General features: G+C 43.0%; 1 protein-coding gene across 3 annotated transcripts in view; it reads right to left on the bottom strand.

Annotated features, from left to right (window-relative positions):
• Positions 1 to 26548, bottom strand: part of SLC49A3 (solute carrier family 49 member 3) — a 60348-nt gene that overhangs the window by 21726 nt on the left and 12074 nt on the right. For all 3 annotated transcript variants that reach the window (XM_069072641.1, XM_069072624.1, XM_069072633.1), the window contains exons 2-6: positions 24506 to 24664; positions 23421 to 23634; positions 10499 to 10575; positions 9210 to 9347; positions 7524 to 7640 (exon numbers count right to left, since the gene is read on the bottom strand). In XM_069072641.1, coding sequence (XP_068928742.1) covers positions 7524 to 7640; positions 9210 to 9347; positions 10499 to 10575; positions 23421 to 23634; positions 24506 to 24664 — 705 coding nt within the window. The remainder of the gene's footprint in view (positions 1 to 7523; positions 7641 to 9209; positions 9348 to 10498; positions 10576 to 23420; positions 23635 to 24505; positions 24665 to 26548) is intronic.

Genomic DNA, 26548 nt, shown 5'->3' with positions numbered 1-26548 from the left:
TATGTTAATTTTACTATACAGTATTGTTCTGGGGCTCCTGAGGCAACCCCCCCCCAAAAACTCTCCAAGTGAAAGTGGAAGAATGGACCTGGGAGAGACTGACACCATGGTGGGGTTAGGGAGGGATCTGGGATTGCCTTGAGACCTCAGCCTGCTGGGAGAGGAAACCTTTGCCCATGCTCATCCTGTCTGCGTGACTGTTCTGTGTATCTATCTTCCATCCATCAGTCCTTGGGCACAGTGTCTGCCCCAGCCCTGGTATGTCACCCATCCTATCTGGTCTGTGTCTGTTTCCTGGCCCTTGTGTGTCTGCCCCACTCCCTTCTTGTTCTTGGTTCTGACCCTTATGTTCCCCTTCTTGCTCTTGCTTTTCTGTCCCTGCCCCCTCCTTCCACTGGTGGCCCCCTTCCTGCCTGCCTCATTCCTTTCCCCATAATAGAGGGTAAATTTGCATTATGTAAAAGGTTTATATAGGTGTTTGCTCTGTGTGCATATGTATATACACACAATACATATGTTTATATATGTAATATGGAGATACATGTATGTATATATATTATATGGCATGACCAATGCAAAAATTTGCTTTGCTTGACTATACATATTTATGACATATTTTTTATTCTTGATGATGGGGGGCAGGGAAGAGCTAGGGAAAAAAGGTGGATTTTTGCTGACTGAAAAGGGTATGATCGAACTAAATGGGTAAGGAACCAGTCTGAGTTGCCAGATCCCCTCCCCCTTTCTTTGACTTTTCTCCCCATTCCTATATCCTGTAAGTGAGAAAGTTTCTAACCTGTGTTATGAGCACATCCTGAGAAAGCAAGCTGAATTAGGCTGACTAGCTGTGCCTAAGAATATTTTCACTGAATACCTTCTCTATGTTCAACTTCCTGGGACTGTAGGAAGCTCACTGAGGCAAACATGAGCCCAAAAGGGAGAAAGAACCCAGGGAAAAACAGTCCTGAACATGCCCAACATGTGCTGTCAGCCTCTCCAGAGACGAACAAGAGTTGGCACCCATATAATGCTGAAGGTTTTGCAAAAACCTATGATCAGATATCAGAGGCAGGATCTGAACCCATGTCTCTCCTGACTTTAAGCTCAGGGCTCTTTCCACTATATTGTGCCGCCTTTCAAGGCAAGTGGAACATCAGCAGAAGGTAAGGATATATACAGATGGAAAGATTTGGAAAATATCCGTAAGAAAAGCCATCTTTTCCTATCCCCCAACTCTGACTGAGAAGCTCTTAAAACACCTGCCAATTTCTGCAGACTCAGTTTACTACAGATTTTATCTCCCTGGACTTTTCTAGCAAACCTTTTATCCAGGATCAAGGAGATGGGTGCAAGTTGGGGATGGAGATTTGATTAAACCTCCAACCATCAAAATAGATGTGCAAATCCCCAGCCTTCTAGGGTGGAATAAGAGTGACTCCCCAGCCTGCATCAAAGAGACCAGGGAAATTCTTTCTGCCAATTGTCCTGACAGCTGTGCCTGCCCAGCCCTTGCCATTCCTGTTCCTTGCATAAGTCAGTCTGATTGTGGCCAAGCAAATGCCAGAGTGTGGGAGGAGAAACAACAATGACCTCAGGGAGCCATGGTGATGGTGAAGTAGAATCCACCACTGTAAAGTAGACAGGACCAAGCCAATGTGTGACAGCCAACGTGGCCACTCATTGTCACTGCTGAAGTGTGTGGATGCCCTGGGTCCCAGCGTTCTCCCTCCTGTAAAATGAAGTGCTGATGGTGATGGTGGTGGTGATAGTGGTGGTGGTGATAGTGGTGGTGGTGGTGGTGGTGGTGGTGGCGGCGGCGGTGGTGGTTGCTTCTTTGTTTCAGTTGTGTTCAACTTTGTGACCTCACTCTACATGACTCCATTTGGAGTTTTCTTAGCAAAGATACTGGAGTTGTGCCATTTCCTTCTCCAGCTCATTTTACAGATGAGGAAACTGAGGCAAACAGGGTTAAGTGACTTGCTCAGGATCATGCAGCTATTAAGTATATGAGGCTGGATTTGAACTCCAGTCTTCCTGACTCCTGGTCCAGAATGCTATCCACTGTGCCACTTAGCTGGAAACTGTGCTAAATGACCTCCAAGGTTCCTTCAAGCTCTTGATCTATGACCATACATCCAGCTTGTGCTCCCAGGATCCCCATCTCAGAAAGTGTGGTTCAATAAAATAACGCCCAAGTATTTGATATATTTTTGCCATTATAACAAGAGGCATTTTCTTCTTTTTTTTCTATCAGTTTCTCTTGATTATAAGTGTCAATACCCAGGCATGCAGATTTAGGGGAGTTTAACTTATAACCCAGTACTCTGTTAAAAGCATTTATTAACTCCATTAATTTTTTTGAGGTTTTTGTTTGAGGTTTTCTAGATTCCCAATAGTATCATTTGCAAATAGAGGTAGTTTAACTTCTTCATTATGAATATATATTCCTTTTTCATGCTTCACTGCTAAGATTTCTAAAACTGTTAAATTGCAGTGGCAAGAGTGAAAATCCCTGTTTAACAGCTCTTTTTAATGGCAATTTCTCCATTACATACATTATTAGTTCATGCTTTCAAATATTTACTTCTCATATTATGGAAAGACCCTACTATTCCCATCATTGTTTTTTCTTAATCCACATGAGTCGTCCAAAAGAAGACTTTCCCTCAAAGGCTTTCTCTGCATCTTCTGTGTGATCATATTGTCTTTGGGTGTTTGTGGTTGTTGAGAAAATTATGCTATTTTCTTGGTCTTAAACTATCCATGGATTCTATTTATAAATAATATTTCATCACTTAAAAAAAGAATTGCATATTCTACTGGTGACTAGTATTTTTGCATCATGTTCATTCATTATTAGGGGTACTCACAAGTCATTTTATTTTAGTTTCCACAAGGGACTATACCTTTTATTCAATTGCGTTAATATTTGCTGCTTGAGGCCATTAGGTGGTGCAGTGGATAAAGCACTGGGCTTGGATTCAAGGAGACTCATCCTCCTGAGTTCAAATCTGACCTCAGACTAGCCATGTGACCCTGGGCAAATCATTTAACCCTGTTTGCCTCAGTTTCCTCATCTGTAAAATGGGCTGAGAAGGAAATGGCAAACCAATCCAGTATCCTTGCCAAGAAACCCCCAAATGGGGTCACAAAAAGTCAGACATGACTGAAAAACAACAAAAAACCTTAGCTATCCCCTTTATCAAGATCAGGGCTTCCATGGGGATTAGCCTTCTCTGCATTCTCTTCTCCCTCTTGGTTTCTTGGTTTTTTTTTTCCCTACCACCCTAGATTATCCATTTCTTTGAAATACAGTTCTGAACCTTCAATGATTTGGTCTTATTTTCTTTGCAATTGCTTTCTCTTACTTGCTTTAAATGTTTATCTTTTTGGGAAGAAGACTTATAGAGTTCAAAGACTTCTTTGAAGTGGATATATCTCTCTATAAACTTTTCAAAGGCTACTTGCTTCTCATATATTCATCTCTCATCTTCATTGATCATGTTAGGGTTTGCTGGATATATAATTCTGTGTTCAGGGACCATGCTTCTTATCTTTGCAAACACTGTATTTGACTTTCTGCACATCTCCCTTGTGCTCCTGGAAAAGTTCACCAAGAGCCCAAGAATTGTCCTCTGATAAGTAATTCTTGCACTTTCAGAGCCCATAGAGGGCGACTTTCCTATTTCTGAAGATGCCTCCTTGCTCTACTTCCTACCTCCTTCCCTTCCAACAGCCATTCCCTTTTCCAAGTCATCCTCCTCCATTCATCTGCCAAACCAATATTCTGAAGAGAGGTATTGTCATATCACTTAACTTGTGAGAAATCTTCCTCTTACTTATAGGGTAAAACAAAAAAACTCAGCCCAGTGAATCTGGCTCTAGTCTACCTTTCTAGATATTTCATCTTAATCAGTAAGCCAACTAGCATTTATTAAGTTCCTTCTCTGTGCCAGCAAGGCAACTAGGTAGCACAGTGAAGAGGGTGGGACCTGGAGTCAGAAGGACCTGAGTTCAAACCTGGCCTCAGACACTTATTAGCTGTGTGACCTTGAGGAAGTCACTAAACTCTGTTTGCCTCAGTTTCTTCATCTGTAAAATGAGCTGGAGAAAGAAATGGCAAAACACTCTGGTATCTTTGCCAAGAAAACCCCAAATGGGGTCACAGAGAGTCAGCTGTGACTGAAACGAATCAGCAACAACAAAATATTCCAGGCACTCTCCTCTATGTAGTCTACAATCCCAGCCCAACATGGTTGTTAGCTGGTCCTTGAAGTTGACGTTCCCTAGACTGTCTCTGTGCCTTTTCAAAGTCTGTTTGTTCCCCTTGCCTGGAATGGACTCTTTTATTCATCTTCATCTCTTTCAGAATCCACAAAGTCCTTCAAGGTTCAGAGCAGGCATCACTTCCTACAAGACACTTTCCCTGATTCCTCACAGCTTTTCCCTAGGACCTTCCCTCTCCTTGTCACCTAGTTCCTGTGTACATTCTATGTCCCATCTACAGCCCACCATCCCTAACACCACAACCATGTACACTAGAATGTGAATTTCTTGAAGACAGGGGTTTTTTCACTTTGACCTTTGAATCCCAATCACCTTGCATATAATAGACATTCAATAAACGTATGCTGAATCAGAACTGAAATTTCTTGCTTCCTTACGGCATATAGTGGCATCAACCCTGCTCACTCCTTTATTTGCTTCTCTTATTAAACCTTAATCACTGAATAGGCTTTGCCTCAGTCAAACTGAGACCTGTTAAAGACCTTAGTTTGAGAAGGCCAAGGCTCCCCACTGCATCCTGGACTATCTCCAGTCAAGCTGATCTATATTTTGCCACTGCACCCAGATAGCTCTGGAGGTGAAAGTGAGGCTGGTGACTTTGCACAGCCCTCCCTCACTTAAATCCAGCTCACCTGCATGCCATGGCATCACCTTCCTGATGTTATGGTCTTCTTTGGGAATGAAGGGCAAACAGTAACAGCACTTTACCTCTCCAAGGACAACTAGAGGGAGGGTCTTTTCTTTTAGATGCAACTTCCTTCTATTTTCTGGTGTCATTTATAGTGAGAATGTTCCTCCAATTGTATGGACATACTCACTGGTCATTAGACAAGTATCTCACAAATATTCAGAATACTAACATTAAAATTAAAACTGAAATTCTCTCTTTTTATACCAATCTAACACCACTCAAAAAAACAGAAGGGATCACAGAGCACTGAGGATCATTTTGTAATTTTTTTCTCCATCTCATCCTGATCCCCGCCCCACCCCCAACTCCCCCAACACTTGCTAGGACTGTTAGAAGGAAGGAAGTAGTGGTGTAGACCTGGGACTGTTTGGGTTTATTTTATGAGCTGTCTATTTCATGGGTGGCCATGACCAAAGATTTCATCACCAACCTCTCATCCAAGGATAATGCAAGGAAATTGTGGTTAACACAAAGGAAAGATAGAAGTTGGACCTGTGATAGGATGGTTCCCAGATGAGAAATGTCTTTCTACCTATACAAGCTGGTGTCTTCTCTACAAAATATAGTCTCATGAGGTATAGCACAGTCTTGAGTACTTGGAAGTGGTCAATGAATATTTGTTGAATTGCATAAAATCTGAAAGAACAGAGTGTAAGTCTGGTCTGACCATGGCTCAGGGTGGTACAGATGCAAACTGAAGTCCATCTTCCTAGCTCTCCTATGCATGCTTACATTCTCTACTTTGTCTTAGTAAAGTTAGTCCATGTCCCATATCCTTTGCCTCAACCCCACTAGACTGAACTCTTAGAACCACATTTTACAAGACTCTGCCAATAGTAGACACTAATTAAATGCTTGTTGAGTCTAACTGAATCCTACAAAATCTAAGTGACTCTTCAAGGGACATGGAGGATGTAAGATTGACTGGCCTTTTAAGACAGTTCCATGCAGTGGACAGAATATTGGACTGTGAGAAAGAGAAGATCTGGCTTCCAGGATTGGTTAAGAAAAGATGAGTCAACATGTCCAAATCAAAACTCATTATCTTTCCTCCCAAACTCTCACCTCTTCCAAACCTCTTTTATCATCTAGGGCATCGCCAGCCTCTCTCTTGCTCACCTCATATAATCCAATCCATGGCTATATGTTGTCATTTCTTTTTCTACATCTCTCACATATATGCCCTTGCCTCCACTCCCCCAGCCACCGCCATGATGCAGGCCTTTATCATGGACTATTACAGTGGCCTCCTAACTGGTCTTAAGTTTTTCCCCACTTCCAGTTCATCCATTTATTCAACACTCAAAGAGATTTTCCTAAAGCATAAGTCTGATTATGTCAACCCTCCCAACACCACCCACTTTTGATGATCTCCAAAGGCTCCCTATTACCTCCAGGAGCAAATAGAAAATCCCTTTTCCTCATTTAAAGCTCTTTATCATCTAGCCCCTTCCTAACCTTCCAAGTTCTCCAGCATCTTACTCATTTAAAGCTCTTTTCCATCTAGCCCCCTCCTACCCTTCCAAGTTCTCTGGCGTCTTACTCCCCTCCATGCACATTATGATCCAATGACACTGGTCCCCTTGTTTTTATACACAACACTCTCATTTCCTGCCTCTGCCTTTGTGGTGGCTGTTCCTCATGTCTGGAATGCTCTCCCTTTCTAATCTCCAACTCTGAGAATTCCTGGCTTTCTTAAAGACTCAGTTCTTGCATCCTTGAGGATGCCTTTCTTGGGCCTCCTCTGCTTCCCTAGCTTCAACCTGCTGAAGTGTTTCTCTCGAAGATTACCTGGCATCCAATCGCTATTTATCTTATCTACTCTGACTTATATATGTTGTCTCCCCCTTAGAATGTAAACTCCTTGAGGAAAAGGAACTGTTTTTGCTTTTTTTTTTGTATCCTTAGGACTTAGCACAGATCCTGGCACATAGCTAAATAAATGTTTCTTGATTGACCCATTCATTGCCCTGAGTATCTATTTTCCCATCTGAAAAAGGAGAAGATATTCAAAAACAACAATAATCCAAGTCTACACCAATCATAAGTGGTCTACCATGTACTAGACCATATAAGAAGACAAAAAGTGAAAAATGACAGCCTGGCTTCAAGTAGCTTGCAGTTTAATAAATAAACTCAATAAGTCCAATAATAGAATAAACTAAGTCTAAGGTTCAATGTGATAGGGACATAAAATATATCTGTATATAACAACAACAACAAATATAAGTGTACTAAGAGAATTTGAGCAGAGGAAAGCCCCTTCTGGCTCTAAGGTCTAATGTTTCCCATTTGGCTACTCTCTTGAACTTCTTAATCTCCAGAAATTCATCATTCTGCAAAATGAGTCAACTCTGAATCCCACACTTCTGTAGTAACCCTTGTTCCTGGGGCTTCCCCTTCTTCTGATTGGAGAGAGTGGAGAATATCTATCATACTCCTCCAAGATTCTCCATTTAAGGAGGGCCTTCAGGAGGTCATTTTCTACACAGCTTTATCATGTTCCTCCTCCCACTCCTCCCCAGACTCATCATCCCCTACTCACATTGGAATAGCCTTTCACACAGAGAATCTGCTCCAGCAGGGCAGAGAAGGCCGAGAAGGCACCAATACCACCTCCAAAGCACAGGGCCAGGATGACATATGCTTTGTTCCGAAGGAGCTGGAGGAGAAGACCAAGAGGCAGTGAGGCCTAAAATCAGGGATTGAGGCACCTCAGTGAGGCTTCTGTCCTAAGACTCTGCTCCCAGAAACATCCCTGACCAGCACCTGTGCTGAGTGGGAGATGGTGTGACTCCATTCATGCGGCAGCCAAAACCTGGAAGCCAGCCATGCTATCATCTCTGACACACATGCCATATGCCACTGGTGATATTTATGTCCAATTCAGGCCACATGCAAGGATCACAGTATGTATGGCTTTCCCAAACAATGCAGACTATACAGGAGAGAGGCTTCATGGGACATATATTATGTGTAACATGTAAGCCCAGGAGAATTCCTGGTGTCTATGATATATGGTGTATAGCATGAGAGCTACATGATTAATATATCTCATGGTTCTCATATGAAACATGCAACATGACAAAATCCTCACCTACTTCTTGGCTTAAGGATGGTGGGATAGGGAGGCATGGAAGTAGTTATGACTTTTGATTAGGGATCACATATTCCCCCAACCTACCCCTTGAGTTCCCAGGAACATTTCTAGCCACTTCTCACAGGTTCTTAACCCAGCTCCATGTAGATTTGAGGGGGTCCATGAACTTGGATGAAACAACAAATTATATCTTTATTTCCATTAACCTCTGAATTTAGCATTTCCTTCAGTTATGAATGTAGGCTGTAATATGTAGGGATCCATAGGCTTCACCAGACCACCCAAGGGCACCATGCTACAAAAAAGGTTAAGGACCTCTACATTAGCCCAATTCCCCCATGTTACAGATAAGTGAGTTCACTTTGCTAAGGTCACACTAAGAAAATTAGTGGTAGTCTGGGTGTCAGGCTTCCCTCTTACCCACAGTTCAGCTCTTAGGTGACTAGTATCCACCCTTTACTCCATGTTAAGAACCCAGAACTGACCAGGGAGATAGGTGAAATCAAAACCAATTCATTCTTGTGCTTGCCAAGCTCTTGGTGAATGCTCTGTAGAGGGAAGGCTAAACCCTTGGGCAAGGTAACATGAGGAGGATTTTCTCTACCCTGTTAATGATCTATACTCTGTTATAAATTAACAAAGAGGCCTTTCCTATGCAGCCTTTCTCTATTGCTCTAGCATGCACTGATAGTTTCCTTCCCTGAATTCCTAATACAGAACTACAGACTCCAGTCTTGGCTCCTATACTCTTCTCTAAGTAGTGATTTTGTAGGAATTTTCTCTCCCCTGCAGACTATGAGTTCCCCTGATAGCAGGGCTCAAGTTTGTTCCTCCTCCTGTAGCCTCTTCCCTCTTTCTACCCCAATTGTGAGTTCCCTAAGGGCAAAGCTTGCACCTAAGGCTTCTCCTCCTCCTCCTCCTCTCTACACTAGACTTTGAGCCAGGGCTGATCCTTTGGTATCTCCCCGTCCCTCGAATAGGGCCAACATGATATGGCCTGGGTGAAGCAAATATGACCGACAATCAGGATTTTGGAATTTTTCCCTGAATTATTCATTCCTGGTTTCCAAGGCCAATGACCTAAGTTCCAGTTCGGGGGCTCTTGGTATGTCTGCCCTGAGAGACACTTACAGTCCACATCCCTGAAAGAAAAGGCTCTGAGGTAGAGGTGGCAGCTCCCACTGATGGTGGAGTCGGAGGGATGCTTTCCCAAATGCAGGCACTGGAGAGGAGGCAGGCGATACCAGCTGGGATGATGTAGAATCCAAGCTGGTGAAAGACACACACAGGAAGGTACATATGAGCATGCATGGGGAGAAGTCCATACATACAGAGCTCACGGTCAGTCAGTCAACAAGCATTTTATTAACTGCCTATTATGTGCCAGACACTGTGCCAAGTGCTAGGGATACAAAGAAAGTCAAAAAACAGTCTTTGTTCTCAAGAAGCTCAGAGTCTGATGGGAGAGAGACAACAAATAACCATCTATAAATAAGAAATAAATAGGCCAAATTGTGAGTAATCTCAGAGGGAAGGCCCTAAGATTAAGGAGGCCTGGGAAAGTCTCCTGGAAGAGCTGACATTGTCTCAGGCTTGAAAGAAGCCAAGGAAGCTGGAAGGCAGAGATGGGGAGAGAGAGTATTCCAGGTATGGCTGAGAGCCAGTAGAAATAGTTCAGATGTGGGAGATGGAACAGCAAGGAGGTCAGTGTTACTGGACAACAGAGTATATACAGGGAAGCAAGGGGTAAGATGTCTAGAAAGATAGGAAGGGTCCAGGTTATGAAGGGCTTTGAAAATCAGACAAAGATCCTATAGGTAATAAGGAACCATTGGAGTTTATTGAATGGGGAGGTAGAGGTATGATATGATCAGACCTGCATGTTAGGAAGATTAATCTTTTAGCTGAGTGAAGGATGGATTAGAGTGAGGAGAAACTTAGAACAAGAGATCAACCAGAAAGCTATTATAGTAGTCCAAGGGTGAAGATGGCCTGCACCAAGATGGTGGTCGTATCAGAGAAGGGGTAGTCGAGAGAGATGTTGTGAAGTTAAAATTAACAGGCCTTGTCAACAGATTTGATATAGAGTCTGAGAGAGGGGGAGGAATAGAGAATGGCACCCAAGCTTTGCCCCAGGTGTAATCCTGGGCTGGATGGGGGGGACCCTGGACAGTAAAAGGGAAATTAGGAAGAGGGGAGGGCTGGGGAGGTGGGGTGAATCATGAGTTCTGTTTTGGACTTGTTGAGTTTAAAAGATGTCTATAAGACATCCAGTCCAAGTTGTCTACAATACAGTTAGACATGTGAGACTATAGGTCAGGAGAAAGGTTAGGGCTGGATCTAAGTTATCATGGTGACTGCTCAGCCACAGAGTTTGAGTTGTTATGGGAGAGGGGCATGATTCAGCTGCTGTGGTTTACCATTATTGGAATATCTTCCTCTTTTTTCACAAGTGCAGGAGACCCCATATTAGCCAGGAGGACGCCCAGAGGGTTTGCTGGATTAAATACAAAATCAGGAGGAGAGTATTTAGTTCTTTGTTTGAGTTTCAAATGAACTCATCCAAAAAATGTGAAATACCCCATCACTCCATGCCCACTCGTTATCACACTTCCCCCAACCCAGCCTCACCCTTGTGCCCAGCCCCGTACTTCCCACACCAATCTAGGCAGTGCTAGCTGAAGAGGGTAATCCATGACTGACCCAGGCCCTCTCTCAAGACTCAGACTAGAGGGAGACAGAAGAGGAACAGTCCTGAGCCCTTCCCTAAGGGCAGTCAGGCTAGAAGGAATAGGATTTAAAACTCCAACAAATGTTTGAAAACACACCAAACTTTATGCCTGTGTCTTACCTGCTTCACAACCTCTCCTAGTAGCCAAAGTGTCCATTTTACAGACAGTCCACCTAAAGTTAGCAGGTGCCCTTGGCCCTCAGAGAATCGATTGATCAGTAACAATCCCCAAAGCCCAACCCTGGCTAAGCCCAGAATGGGGCTCTCAGCCTGGAAACCTTCCCATAGGTTGGTCTGTCTATTGTAAAGGATCCAGGAGATCAGAGATGAGCTAAACTCAGATCTCCCAATTCCTGAACCTGTAGCCTGGGTGCTGTTGCCACTGCTGAAGGAGGAAAGAAATCTGTCAAGAAAGAATGGACTGAAAAATAGCTCGTTCGGTGCCTTGTAAACCCCTAAGTACAAATGTGTATTATCTCCTCATAGCTTCCAGACATGTCAGTCCCATGAGCTCTCTTCAGACTGAAAAGATACATTACATACATCACTACACATATGCATGTATACAGACATATTATCTCCCCGCCCCAAGCAAGTATTAGTTGAGTTGTGCGACCCCTTAAAAAAAGGGTATCTCTAGGCAAGCTTGTCAAATGTCACCCCTTCAGCCTTAACCTCTCTCTTGAGCCCCAGGCCCTCAAGCATCTCCTTATTAAATATTCAAACTGGATGTCCCATAGACACCTCAGACTTCCAAAAGAGAGTTCCTTATCCTTAACCCCAAACCCACCCCCTTTCTGTCCAACAGACTGTCCGGCCCACCTCGGAGCTGTCTGCCTCCTCACTCTCCCCCACCCCATATATCCATTCAATGGCCAAACCTTGTTTCTCCCTCTACAGTCTCTCTCTGTCCCCTTCTCTCTATTCCCATAGCCACACCAGCTCAGCTCTTGCCAATTACTACTACAATGGTCTACTAACTGATCTCACAGCCTCAAGCGTTTCCCTTTTCCAGTATATTCTCCACAAGCCTCCCAAGTGATTTTTCCTAAAGCAGCAGTGAAGTGGTCCAGGATCTTGGTGGAACTGGGGAGGTGGGAGTTACCTCCTCTCCCTATTCTTCTCCCCCAACATCAGCAAGGACTGTTGTAAATTTGGAAGTTGAGGTGTGGACCTGGGAGGGTTGAGATTAATTTTCCTCCCAAGCAGGCAGATTGATCTGGGACTCAGCTGTGGCAAGAACAGTAAAAAGCAGTTTTTAGGACTCTGACAGGGAGCCCCTGAGACTACAGAGAACACCCTTGCTGGCTTTCATCTGTTCTTATCCTCTGAACTGCTTTTAAATGAGTGCTGAAATACGTGTTAAGTAAAGGACTTTAAAAAAAATCTCAGGGCAGCCAGGTGGTACAGTGTATAGAGCACTGGCCCTGGAGTCAGGAGGACCTGAGTTCAAATCCAACCTCAGACACTTAACACTTACTAGCTGTGTGACCTTGGGCAAGTCACTTAACCCCAATTGCCCTGCCTTCTCCCTTCCAAAAAGACAAAAAAAAAAAATCTTTGGGTTTTGAGTGATCTGTTGCAGGAAATACAGAATAATGATTTGGAGATTAGGGTCAACCATGTCACATACTAATTCAAGAAATTCCAGTGACTCCCTATTACCATTAGGATAAATATATAAACTCATCTGCTTGGTATTTAAAGCCCTTCCCCAACTAGCCACAATTTACCTTCTTTTCTTCTTCCTTCACTCCATCTTCCATCTCTGTGTCTTTGCCCTGGCTATCCCCCACGCCTAGAATACATTCCCTGCTCACCTCTCCTGCAGGCTGAATGGTCACTTGTCTGTCCATTGGGCCCATGGGCCTATGTGCATGCTCAGACCCCTTCCTCCACCACAGCATCCTTCAAGTGGGTAGAGCCTTCCCAAGAGCACCCTCCCCTTCAGGGGCATGATGCTTCTTGGCCAAGCTGCTCCCTGCTCTCTCGCTCTGCAAAAATAACATTCTGCTCCCTTAATAAGCTGCTATTCTTAATAGTTCACAACTTTCTCTCAGATGTATATGGATGCCCAATTCACTTCCAGTGAATTTCCAATTTCCTTTATATAGTCCAATATCAATCTCTCTACTTTACCCAGTTGTTCTAAATTAGTTCCTGTGGAGGAAAAATAGAAACCGTAATCATTTTTGTAACATCTTCATGTTTGCAAATACCTCCAAACACCTCGTAGTCTAATAGTAAAAAGTCTCTGACCCCTATTGAAGGAAAAATAAAATATAGCAAATTGTGCAAAGACACAGTAAAATAGATAATTTCATCCACTGTGGTAACAGTCCTTGGATGGGTTGTAATGTAGTTTTTGTCTAGAAGGACTACTTTCACAATTGCAAAAGGTCATCTCCCCTTGGAAGGAAGGAAGGAAGGAAGGAAGGAAGGAAGGAAGGAAGGAAGGAAGGAAGGAAGGAAACAAGCATTTAAAATTAAGCTCCTGCTATGTGCCAAGCATCAGGCTAAGTTCTTCACAAATATTAACTCATTTAATCCTCAACAACCCTGAGAGGTAGATGCTATTATTAGCCCCATTTTACATTTGATAATGTAAATAAATTTGATAATGTAATGAAACTGAGGCAAACAGAGGTTAAGTGACCTGCCCAAGGTCACACAGTTAAATAAGTGTCTGGCTGAATTTGAACTCAGGTTTTCTTGACTCCAGGCTCAGTGCTCTATCTATAGTGTCATCTAGGTGTCTGTAAAGCAACTTAAAATAAAATTTTTCAAAAACTGCAAAAAAAAATCATTCATTTTTTTTTTCCATATTAGAAGCCAGCAAATATGTTTAAGGGGAAAAGGGGCCATATTGTTGTGTCAATAGGACAAGGAGACATGATTTTCTTGCTGTTGGTCCTCCTCGCACTGGATCAGTGACAATTTGTAGCCCTTAAGCCCTTGCTGGGTCAAATTCAGCAGCCTGTGGCCAGCCTGAGCCTCCTGTCTAAGACAGACTTGTCCTCTTAGGACAGACATGCAATCCTCCAGCTAGTGCACACAGGAAGCCTTTTTAGCTTTGTGAGACCCACAAGAGCATAAGCTATGTTCCGCCAGCATAGTATTCTTAAAGGTAGGCTGATCCGAAACTCCATAATGAGGCACTGTGATAGTAATGGCAATTAAAGATTCCCCTGTATTGGCTTGGTTTTCAAATTGATTGTGTTAAAACCCAGAGCTTGTTAATCCCACCTGTGGGATGGACTTGTTGATGTGAAAAGAAAGTCCTGAACTGGGAGGAGCTGGTAGATTTGGAGAGACGAGAGGCAGAAGAAACTTTTTTTTGGAAGCAGCACCTCTTGGAGAGAGAGAGAGAGACTAAGAGAATTGCTGGTGGCCGCTTTGAATTGCCCTAGACTTTTGAGACCTGCCCCCAGAGCTGCCAAGGACTGAGGAGACATGGCTGTTTTGCTGGTACTTTGTCTGTCTGTTTTGATGTTGTTTTGCCAGATTTGTCCACTGGTGAAAGACAGTCCTTTTGTTGAAGAAGTCCTGGAACCTGGCTGTTCGCTAAGAAGCCCTGAGACTGTCCTGCAGACAGAGAGTGAATACTGTCCACTGGTGAAGGACAGTGCTGTTGTTGCAGGGGTCTGGAGACTGTCCTGCAGACAGAATGAATACTGTCCACTGGTGAAGGACAGTGCTGTTGTTGCAGGGGTCTGGAGACTGTCCTTCAGACAGAGTGAATACTGTCCACTGGTGAAGGACAGTGCTGTTGTTGCAGGGGTCTGGGAACCTTTCTGTTGGTTCAGAAACCCTGAAGAAGGATTTTCTTGTTGTATGTTTACAGAAATCCTGGGAGAGGGCTTTGCTAATGTGTTCAGGGGTTCTAGGACTGTTCTACAGACAGAGGATGAATTCATGAAGGGACTGGCAATGTATCTTATGGCCTTGCTAAGCCTTGTCTCCCCAGGAACTAAGATTGCTGAGAACTTGCCTCATGTCAAGATGAAGAAAAGACCTCCATTTGGGTATTAAGTGCTGAGTTTAAACTTGATGTAACTCTGGGGTAGATTCAATTGTGATCCAGGGGTGGGGAACTTTTGACCTTATGTTTGGAAACTAATCTCCATTTGAGAAGAGGGGCTTTGTGGTGGACTTAATTAAGGTATAGCCTAGGGGTGGAGAAGTATTTAGAACAGAGACTTTGTAATTGATTGAATGATTGGAAGGTCCTGGGGTGGGGTAGTACTTGGAGATTATTTAATCACACTTAGTAAATGCTGTATTTTGAATGATGTCATTGTTTTGATCTTCTCTGTTCTGGGTTTGTTACTGAATAAAATGGAGAGCACCTATGCTGGTATTCTGAACCTTGGGAAGTTGCCTTTCTTTTGGCATTACATTACAGGCACTGAAGAGGAAGTCTAGCCTGGGTACATATTTACACACAGACAGAATAAAACATTCGCAAACCATGATGTCTAGATGTGCCTGCCTTTAGACATACACATATATCATGGGATCGTGTACATGTGTGTATGTATGTACACAAACACAGAGACATACATGCACCCCTAGAGGCATGCACACAGACATGGAATAGGAAGCAACCTTACATGTAATCAGTATACAGGGAATAGCAGTCTATGAAAGGAAGCTACCCCCAGAGATAGAAGATGAGGTTGGCAGATGTCAGCTCTGGAGTCTGAACTATGAATAATAAAAAATGGGTGAGTTTTGTTAGTAAGAGGTCGTCCAAAAGGGAGTGAACCTGGGATCTCCCCCAGGACTTATCAATGAGACCTGCTTTTTGAAAGAAGTCCCGACTCCATTAGGACAAGGAGCAAGACGTGAGGAAGCCAGCGTTAGCTACTTATTAAGTACCTTCTAGGTCCTGGGAAAGACACAGACTTTCACTAAGATATAGTCCCTGCCTTCAAGGAGGTTAAAGTCTAGGAGGAAGATAAGACACAAAAGCAGATAACCACAATATGCAACATAAGAGATAAATGGTATTAGAGTGACCAATATAGGGAAGCCTGAGAAGATTTATGGGAACTGAAGCAAAATAATCATCTGCACAGTTGCTCTGGTAATGTCAAAGGGGCAAACAGATAACAGTGACCGAAATGAAACGCTGCAGAATTACAATGACCGACCTTGGCCCCAAAGATCTAATAATGTATCTTCCTCCTAACCCCCATTCTTGGCAGAAGGGAGAGGATATGGGTGTGGAACCTGCATATAATATCAGACTTTTCCTAATATGTTGGTTAGTTTTGCTGAACTGTTTTTTTTCTTCTCTCTCTTTGTTTAAGGGATAGTCCATTGAGAGGGAGAAGGGGAGGGATACATTAGTGGGAAATGGTAAATGTAAAAACAAAGGTAAATATGTAAAAAAAAAAAGTAGAAATAACAAAGTACTCTAACAAAATAAAGCTCAAACAAAATACCTTGTAAAGTACAAAGGGTAAGACCAAAGAATCCTAAGATTTAGGAATGGAAAGAACCTCACAAGTCATCTTGCCCAGGGTTTCTTAACTTTTCTTTTTTTTTTTTTTGTTATGGATAAAGCTTGGTGAAGCCTATAGAACCATTTCAGAATAATCTTGTTAGATGCTGTAATGTTAATGGAATATAAGATCTTCCTCTCCCATAAATAGACCTCATCTGGAGCCCATTAAGGGAAGCCTGCTTAGGGGAGGCTTGCATGTAGGAAGGCTTTCACATCTTTTGTTAATTTCTAATTAGGCACTGAGTCACAAGGGTTGTGATGCCCTCTGGTTCTAAAAAGGGTATATATACTCTGACATTAGCATTTTGCTTTGGGGCTCACTCATTGGAAGAATGTTCCTGTGATTTGATCAGATGAGACTCTGGGTAACCATTAAGGAGCCCTCTGGCTTTGAAAAACCTAGATGTTCATGCTTCTCTCTCTGTTAACTATGTATGTATTGCCTTGGTCAAACAGTTGGATCTGTCTTTTGATCTGTACTAATTTCCCAGACAGAAGTCCTGTCTGTTGGTATTCATTTCTCTACTTGTATTTTCTCTGCATTTTCTTTGTATTTTCTTTGAAGTTCAGAGTGCTCACCTTTTCCCTGAACTAATGAATGTAATTGAAGAAGATTATTGACCCCTTGAACTGCTTTTTCCTAGTAAAGCAGATCTAAGAACCTGTGCTAGCAGACACCCTGGGTATGCAGTGTGTTTGCCGCTACAGATACATAAAGTAAACTACATAGCAGTGTAAAGAAAACAAATGATATTGAAATATAGTTATCAAAAAATTTAAATAAAAGTTCATATGCTCCAGGTTAAGGTGAGGTACTGATCTGATCCAACAATCATATTTTACAGACCTTTAGCTAAGAAGTGAAGTGTCTTTTCTGAAGGCATACAGGCATTTAAGAGTAGAGCCAGGATTTCACTTTGAATCTTACTTTTTTTTTTTTAAAGATTGGTTCTCCCTATCTTGTCCAGGTTGTACATGGAGTGCCAATCTAGAGTCTGATCTCACTACTGATCTGCATGGAAGTTTCAACCTGCTCTGTTTCTGACCTGACCTGGTTCAAAGCACCTCCTCCCCTCACTCCCACTCCCCCACCTCCACCCTTAAGCAACCTAGTGGCCCCTCACTTCAGAAGCTCTCTCTATTAATGCTGAATTTAATATAAACATCCAATAGGCATAACCCCCTGCAACTCAGAACTCCTGTGCTCAAGAGATCCACCATTTTCAGCCTCCCAGGTAGCTGGGATGACAGATGTGCACCACCAGGAGGGAGACTCTAATGACTTTGTTATTCAACACTTTCCATTATACCACAGAATAACAAAGCTCATGGCTGGATCTCTTCAAAGGTCAATTCCTGTTGTGACCTATAAAAGCTGGGTTATTTTTCTGGCTTGTTCTCATTCCTTAATGAACATAGAAAATATGAACAGACCCCTGATCAGGGACTTCTGCTTTCCCATAAAAAAAGTAGAGAAGATGAATTAGCAGTGGGCTTTGCTTAGTTCTTATCTTTCTTGACTTCTCTGGAGTATCTGATATTATTAACCATTCTCTACTGTGGCACCCTCTCTCCTCCTTTGTCTTCACCAATACGATACTCTCCTGGTTCTTCTCCCTCTCAAACCATTCCTTCTCTGTCTCATTCTTTGGCTCCTTATCCTCTTCCTACTCCCTAACCATAGGCCTTCTTCTAGGTTATACCTTTGACATTCATCTCTATAGCTCTATTGTCTCCTTTGGCAAATTAACTTACTTTCCCTCCCACCTTCTATGCTGTTGACTTCCAAATCTATTTATTCTGCCTTCCTTCTGAATTCCAGACCTACATAAAACCAGCACTCCATAAAGGACATTTCTATCTGAACATCTCACCATCTCTATCTGAATATCTCATCAAACTTGACATATCCCAGTTGAGGCTTTCTCCTTAAACCTGTTGTCCCTTCTGACTTCATTATTTCTCTCCATGGTTCTCCCATTCAAGGAGCCTTGTATATTCAGAATAATGGCACAATCTTTATGTAGTGACCCTTTTGGATTGTAATATTAGTCAACTTTGTATCTCCTTCAGCACCCAGGACAAAGACCAGTACTTAATAAGTGTGTGATAAATGTGTTGAACAAATCAATCAGCTCATCATTTTTCTCCCTTGGATTATAATTTTGCTCTGATTCTATCTTTCTTACTAGATTGTGAAATGCCTTAGAGCAGTAATGTCTTATTCAACTGAGTCGCCTAAAAAGTAGCCCATTCCAAGGCCCTTCACATAGTAGGTATCCAGTAATTCAACTCAAATCGACAAATATCTATTGAGTGACTGCTACGTGTGAAGCCCCATGAGGGTTCTGAGCAGGAGACAGCAATCAATATGATTCAGACCCTGTCCTTGAGGTGCTCACACTCTAGCAAGGGAGAACATATACAAATTCTACAAAGCAGAACAGCACAAGTATCACATGAGGTATGTGGAGAATTATGGGTATTCAGGGCAGGGGGAGATGATATGCTATGCATATAATGTAAAGAAGGCAGGCTGTGGAATTAGAGAGCTGGGTTTGAATTCTGCCATTTACAGCCTGCGTCACCTTGGGTCAATCATTTCACCTCCCTAAGCCTCTGGTTTCCTTATTTTTAAAGTGAGTGGTTTGGACTAGAGACCTTAAGGTCTTTCCCAGCTGTAGATGTATGATCCAGCTACAAATTCAAGGAGAAGGTGATATTTAAGTTGGGTCTTGAAGGACAGGTGAAAGTTTGACTTGGTGAGAGTCGGAGGGAATATAATGAAAAGATTTTTATAAGAGAATAGCAATCCTGTAAAGACAAAAAGTTTGACTTAGGAATTCTGATGAATTCAATGACCAGCCACAATTCCAGGGAACTCAAGATGAAATACCCTACTCACCTCCCATGAGATGGACTCAGGGCAGACTGAATTATTTGTTATTGTTGTTACTGTCTCAGCCAACGTGAGAATTTGTTTTGCCCGACTAGTTGGGTTTGTTTGTCTTGGTTTCTCAGTTGGGGGTGAGGTGGGGGCAATGAGTGGGAGAGAAATAATGAGGATCTGAACATTTTTTTAAAATAATGAAAGGGTTGTTTGTTGTGAACATTGAGAGTTACTTGTGAGTCAAGTGAAATTATTCTATTTGAGGTCTAATTGACTTGTTTGTTTCCTGTTGAAGAAGAAAGATTAGTTAGTTAAGTGTCTCTATAGAAAAACAGTTGCGACACCAAAAAGTCCAAATGCTCTCATACTTCTGGACAGGCTGAAACAGAGGAGCCAGAATAGGAAATGAATTCAGCCCAGGAAACCCAGGCAGGCAAATCCCCAAAGCAGTACAGAGGTGTAGTTTGTTGTAAAGAAACTTTTCTTATTGTTTTTTTCATTGCTTCAGTTATGTCCGCCTCTTCTTGACCCCATTTGGGGTTTTCTTGGCAGAGATACTGGAGTGGTTTGCCATTTCCTTCTCCAGCTCATTTTATGGATGAGGAAACTGAGGCAAACAGGGTTAAGTTACTTACCCAATGTCACACAGCTATCTTTCTGAGGCCAGATTTGAACTCAAGAAGATGAGTCTTCCGGAGTCTAGCCCTGGTGCTCTATCCACTACACCACCTAGCTGGCCATTATACTTTTCTTAACTGACACCAATGGTCTCAATTAATGCCCCCATACTTAAGGAACCAAGAGGAAACAGGTTTCACCCAGGGCTTAGGCATAACATCCATCCAAATGTCAACAACAGATGAGCATCTGATAAGCCCAGAAAAAAATAAAAACAGGGACAAAAGATTCCCTGGACCTGGAAAAACAGGTTAGAAACCTGACAGGCACAAGATTCTGACCAGCAACTTATACTATATACCTCAGTGAGTTCTAGCTAAATCAGAAATTTAAACATTAAAAAAATTTTTTTAATGGAATGAAGTATTTATCATAACCATGAAAGGATGATATATTGTTTTGATTCAACAAATAGAAGGAACTCTCAGGACAAGACAGATGTCAATAACTATGTGAAAAAAGTATTAAACTGAATAATAGAAAATAGCAGAAAAATAGAAAAGATTTGCCACAATGTTACAAATAAAATTTTATATCTAAAGTAGATAGGGATTGGACCTGTGGTTTTTTGTTTGTTTTTTAATCAGGATAGGGAATTCCAAATGAGGAAACTCTCTTTACTAATGCAATTTACAACTTTTCTGCAACTTACAGTCTTAGATAATTGCCTAGAACACTGAGAGGTTACGTGACTTGCCCAGGGTCACACAGCTAGGCTGTGTCTTGAACTTGAATTCAGATCTCAGATTCTTTTCCCTTTGTAGGCAAACCTTAGGAATATACACCCACAGTCTATCATGTGTGGAGACAGGTAGGGAGGACGGAAAGAGAGGAGGGGCTAGAAAAAGGTCACAAGACTTGGTAGCAATGGCAAGGAGAAGAGGTAATTAGAGATAGGCTGGGGTTAGGGAGCAGGAGGGGACAAAGGGAAAAAGCAGATCTCCTGGTTTCAGGTGACCAAGCAAGCTCAGGGTCTAGAGGCAAAGGTTAGAGATCCCTGAATTGATTTGGAGGAGGAGGTAATGTCCAGGGAAGCTCCCTTAGGTCACTGTGGTCTGTTTCAGGGCTAGACCCTTCACATGGCATTCAAAACAAAGAGAAAGGGATCTTGCTGAGGCTATATACAAAGAAAAGAGTGTAAACTAGGTTGAATCAGAGGTAATGAAAGGGAACATGAGGAGGTAAGGGTAGAAAGGTAGCTTGGGGCCACAGCATAGAGAGCATTGAATGCCAAGACAAGGTATTTGAACTTAGTTCAGCAGGCAGTGGAGAAGTGAAAGGATTTTAAGTAGAGGTATGCAAAGATCAAATTTGTGGGGATATGCATAAGGAAAATTTATCTGCTATGATGTGTCGATGTATCAGAATGAAGAGACTATTATTCCAAACATAGAATAGGAACCAATTTCCATAGTTCAGACAGGAAGCAAATGAGGTTTTAGACTAGGGTAGCCACGCTGAGAATTATAGCTAGCATTTGTAAAATAGCCAGCAGTTATAGAGTGCTTTTGAGGTTTGCAAAGTGCATTTCAAATGGTATCTCATTTGAGCCTCACAAGAACCCTGGGAGGGAGGTGCTATTATTTTACAGATGGGGAAACTGAGGCAAAGAGTGGTTAAGTGACTTGCTCAAGGTCACATACCTAAGAAATATAAGAGACCAGATTTTAACTCAAATCCAGGTCCAGTGTTCTATCTACATTGCCACCTAACTGCCTGAATGGATGAATTAAACAATGGAAGTAAACATCTATAGATGAAAAAATGAAAAATACAAAAAAAATTAACCTTCAATTCAAGTTTATATGAGATTTTTTTTTCATGAAAACAGAGAAAGGGCTCCTAAGTGAGATCTTACTTTCCCAACTTTCGAGCACCAACACCTCCTTCCTTCTCCCATTACATATAAGTAAGATTGTCATAATTTTACTTTCAACCGCAAGATAGGCATGAAACCACTTTAACTCAGATACACTAGATAAATACTACTGCAGTTTGGGGCATCCTGCTAGTTTTGCTCTCCAAAGGTCTATCTTTGGCTGGTACTAGTCCCTATCAATCCTCTTCCACAAACCCCAGAGATTGGCCACCCACTCCCTTCCAGCTGTCACCACCCACTGCTCCTAAGCACTGTGTTTCTCCTCCCTTGCCTACTAAGGCACAAGTCCACCATCTGTCAACACCTGCATTTCACTCCCACACAGTTCATGAAATTTTCTAAGACCTTTAATGGCTCATAATTGCAGGAGAAGAGACAAGATTAAAAATAGAAACTGTGAGGAAAATTATAATCATAAGATGTCTTGTGTTTCTTAATACACATTTGTACAGAAAGGTGTAGGGTTTCATTGGTGTAGGGAACTCCCAAATGAGGAAACTCCCTCTACCAATGCAGGCTGGCACCTTTTTTTTTAACTTACATTCTTAAAAAGCTGCCTAGAGAGCATGGTGTGGTTAACTTGCTTGCTCAGAGCCTATATGTACCAGAGGCAGGAGCCAGATCTCAAAGGCTTCAATGCTGTCTCTCTATCTCCTTTATCAGATTACCTCTCATTGTATACTCTTAGGGGGTTAAGCTCTGCTAAGATTTCTTCTCATTTACACACACCTTTCTGATGGGGTAGGGAGCTCTCTTACTAGTCTTGGCCAATCCTGGCCTCTAAGGGTGGGGAAGGCAATGTGCTTGCTAAACATTGGTGGGGCATTGAGGGAGGGAGTGTGATTATAACTATAGCTAGCTAAGGGTTCGAAATCCATCAATGACAAGCATTTATTAAGCCCTTACTATGTGGGGATACAAAGGCAAAAATGAACAATTCCTACCCTCAGAAGGCTTACATTCTATCAGGAGAAACAATAGGTACACCTTTGTGTGTGTTAAAAAATATGCACAAAGTAAACATAAGAGCGTTTCAGAGGGGAGCTGCTAATAGCTGGGGAGAGCAGGAAAAGCTTGAGCTGGGTTTTGAAGAAGGCTAAAATGGAGGATGGAGGTCATTCCAGCCATGAGACACAGCCTGTGCAAAAGCTTGGAGATGAGAGATGTAAAAGGTGCCTAGTTCAGAGGCAGGCACCAAGGAGCTCCACACAAGTGTTCCGTGGATTTGATGTTCTTCTTGGCGGTAGTAAGGGTAGAGCCTCGTGTTCAAGAAATCAGGACTGTTCTATACAGACCTTAAGGAACACCAATACCCGGGCCCTCTGGCCCTGCTGACCTCACCTAAAATCCCACCTTCTATAGGAAGCCTTTCTAGCCCTCCTAGCCCTAGTGCCTTCCCTCCAGTGATTCCTATTTATGCTATACACAGGAGATTATCTGTACATACTTGGTGTTGCAATCTCCCACCCCCACCCCCTTCTACTGTGATCTCGGGCCAGGGACAGTCTCTTTTGTCTTTCTTTGTGTCCTCTGTGGCGAATACAGCGCCTGGCCCAAGACAGGCTCTTAATCAGTGCGTCTCCACTGACCGATAGCTCTTCTTGGTGCCCCCTCCTCTCCATCCCAGCAGCCTGCCGCACACATATACTCACACATGGTAGCGATCATGTTTGCAGTAGCTCGCTGGTGCTCTGGGAACCACAAGGCTGCAAGTTTGGCTGGAGAGAAGATGACCAAGACCTGGGCCACAGCACAGAAGCTCTGGCCAATCATAAAATACAGGAAATGGTGATTGCCCATAAAAGTAAAGCAGGGGAACAGTCGGATGACACTCCCAATGGCATTCAACCAGGCACAGAGGATGGTCTGCAAGGAAGGAGAGACAGCATGCAACAGAGACCTTCTCTAGGCTGGCCTAAGACCCTCCCAGACTCTGGTGCCTGGGGTGCTCTAAACCTAACAACACAGATCCCTGGTCCTCCCCTCCTAAATCTTGCACCACATAGAGGAAAGAACCTGGCATGGTGGGTAGAGCCCTGTACTCGGAATCAGGAAGATCTTGATTCAAATCACACTGGAGACACTCACCAGCTCAAACTACTCTGAGACATGACCTTGGAAGAAGCCTGGAGCTTGGATGGGACATTGAATAGAAGGCACATAGACACAGGGTTATTTTCTTAGAAATATAGGATTTAGGAGCATCTAGGTGGCACAGTGGATAAAGCACCAGCCCTGGAGCCAGGAGGACCTGAATTCAAATCCAGCCTCAGACACTTACCAGCTGTGGTAAGTCACTTAACTCCAATTGTCTCACCAAAAAAAAAAAAAGAAATATAGATCTTAGAAAGAGAAAGAATCTTTAAGATCATTTAGTTTGACATCCTCAGGTTAAATAATACAGGTAATGTCAGAGCTCGAATTTGAAACTAAGTCTTCTGATTCCAAATCCAAGGCTCTTTTCACTGAACTGTGATTGACATCTTTACAAACCCTGAATGAATAAAATGAAGAAATTCCCAAAGAAAATGAAGAAAATCCTAAACAGAAGTTTCAGGGAGACTCACAAGTAAACCATACTGATTCAGTTCCTTCCTGGTTCCCCCACCAGGAAGGGGAGGAGGACTTAGAATAATGGTCTTGCCCCGGGAGCTCATGATGGAAGGAGGTGATAGGACTCACACATCAGAGTCGTTAGATTGGGAAGTCATACATAGAAGGAGGGAGGGATACTCACTGAACACCTGAGTCCAAAAGAATCCAGGATCCATGTAGCAACTATGCCAAAGGGGATGGACATCACCAGGTAGATAAGTGACAACCAATTAATCTCCATCATGGAGAGCTGGAAGTGGTGAGCAATTTTGTCGGCCACTGGGGCAAAACTCAGCCAGAGCTGCAAAGTAGGAGAGAACCTTCATGAGCCTGGGTTCCATGGATCCCATTGGGAGGTGCAGACTGAGCTCAAGAGTAGGTGACCATGTAAGGAGGAGCCAAGGAAAGGGAGCCACATAGCCAAAGGAGGACATTTGCTCCAAACTGAACAGCAGTCAGAGCTTTCAGAATGAAACCCACCTGCCAAAGCAAGGCCAGAAGGCATCACTGGTCACTGATCTGGAAATGGGCCTGGGATCACCCACACTTGGGAAAAGCACTCACTCATCTATCTCCCCATAGGAGACACCAGGAAAGACCACCACCCCCAACCCCAGCCTCAGTCCCCAAGAAGCTCATGGTCTCAGGATAAAGGGAGGAAAACCAGGAAAGTACAGAGAACAAGGTCTGACCAGACTGGTCTTCTGACTCTGTGTAATTTAGGAGCTCAGAAATTCCTGAGAACTGGAATAGCAGGACTGCTTCATGCTAGACAATAACAGTCATCATCTGTATAGTGCTTTGAAATCTGCAAAGCACTTCACATAGATTATTTCATATGAGCCTCTTGGGAACAAGATAATACAGGTATATAATTATCCCTGGTCTGCAGATGAGGAAACTGGGGCTCACAAGTTAAGTCACTGGCCCCCAGTTACACAATCAGTATCAGTGTTAGGATCTGAACACAGGAAATGCCTGATCCCAACTCAATCAATCAGCAGCATTTACGAGCAACTCCTACATGGCTGCCATTGGAATGGGTTCTGGAGACATAAATGCAAAAATGAGACAAGTCTCTGCCCTCAATATGCTTATACTCTCTTGGGGGCGGGGAGAGTACAAGTTCACAGACAAGTAAATACAGGATACACACACAAACACACACACGTGTGTGTATATGTATATATCTATATGTGTGTGTGTGTGTGTGTGTGTGTGTGTGTGTGTGTGTATATATATATATATATATATATATATATATATGGCTTCCAGACCCAAGTGGCATAGTTATTTTTTGGTTTTTGGTAGTGCAGTGGATAGAGCACCAGGGGGAGTCAAGAAGACTCTTTTTCCTCAGTTCAAATCTGGCCTCAGACACTTACTGACTCTATGAGCCTGGACTAGTCACTTCACCCTGTTTGCCTCAGTTTCCTCATCTGCAAAATGAGCTGGAGGAGGAAATGGCAAACCCCTCCAATACCTTTGCCAAGAAAACCCCAAATGGGGCCACAGAGAATCAGACAGGACTGAAAAACCACAGGGTTCAAGTTTTGAGATAACAAAACAGTAGGAAAATCTGACAGGGACCTTAAGAGGATTGGTTCATCATCTCAAAGCATGGGCCCTTCTGTCAGTTCTGAGGCACACATGGGCAGTGTGTGTATGCAGTGGGGGCAGGGGGGGGGTGTAGGCAGTATTGAGGGTGGAGGGAGGGAAGGACATATCCTAATAAGGAGAGTAATTGGGAAAGGCCTTTTGAGAGAGGTGGCACTCTCATCATAGGATCATAAATTCAAAACCCAAAGGAACCTCAGAGCAGGTGGAGTTTGAGTCCTGGAGGACTGCAGGGATATGGAGAGATGGGTAGGAAGAGGTCATTCTAGGTAGAGGGAAGAGAATGCTGAGACTACTTGCATTCCCAGCACCAGAAGGAGAGGTCAGACTGTCTAGGGAAGGCACAAGAGATCCAGGCCCCATTGTCCTGCAGACCCAGGAATCAGCACAGACATAAACTGATTCTATAGGTGAGAAGAGGCTGGCCCTTTATCTGAACGCCTCATCTCTGGAGTTATTTTGTTGTTCCAGAAAATTATTTAAATTTCAACCTTTATCTCAAAAGATGTTAACATCTTTCACATGTAGGGGTGAGTTTGTAAATCCCCAAGGCTTTCAGATTTATTCT

This window comes from Petaurus breviceps, unplaced genomic scaffold, assembly GCF_028583685.1.
Source record: "Petaurus breviceps papuanus isolate PSGF00001 unplaced genomic scaffold, PetGlider_PUasm1.0 140, whole genome shotgun sequence".
Lineage (NCBI taxonomy): Eukaryota > Metazoa > Chordata > Mammalia > Diprotodontia > Petauridae > Petaurus > Petaurus breviceps.
Note: the sequence above shows the minus strand (reverse complement) of the source record. Positions and strands in the feature narration are given on the sequence as shown.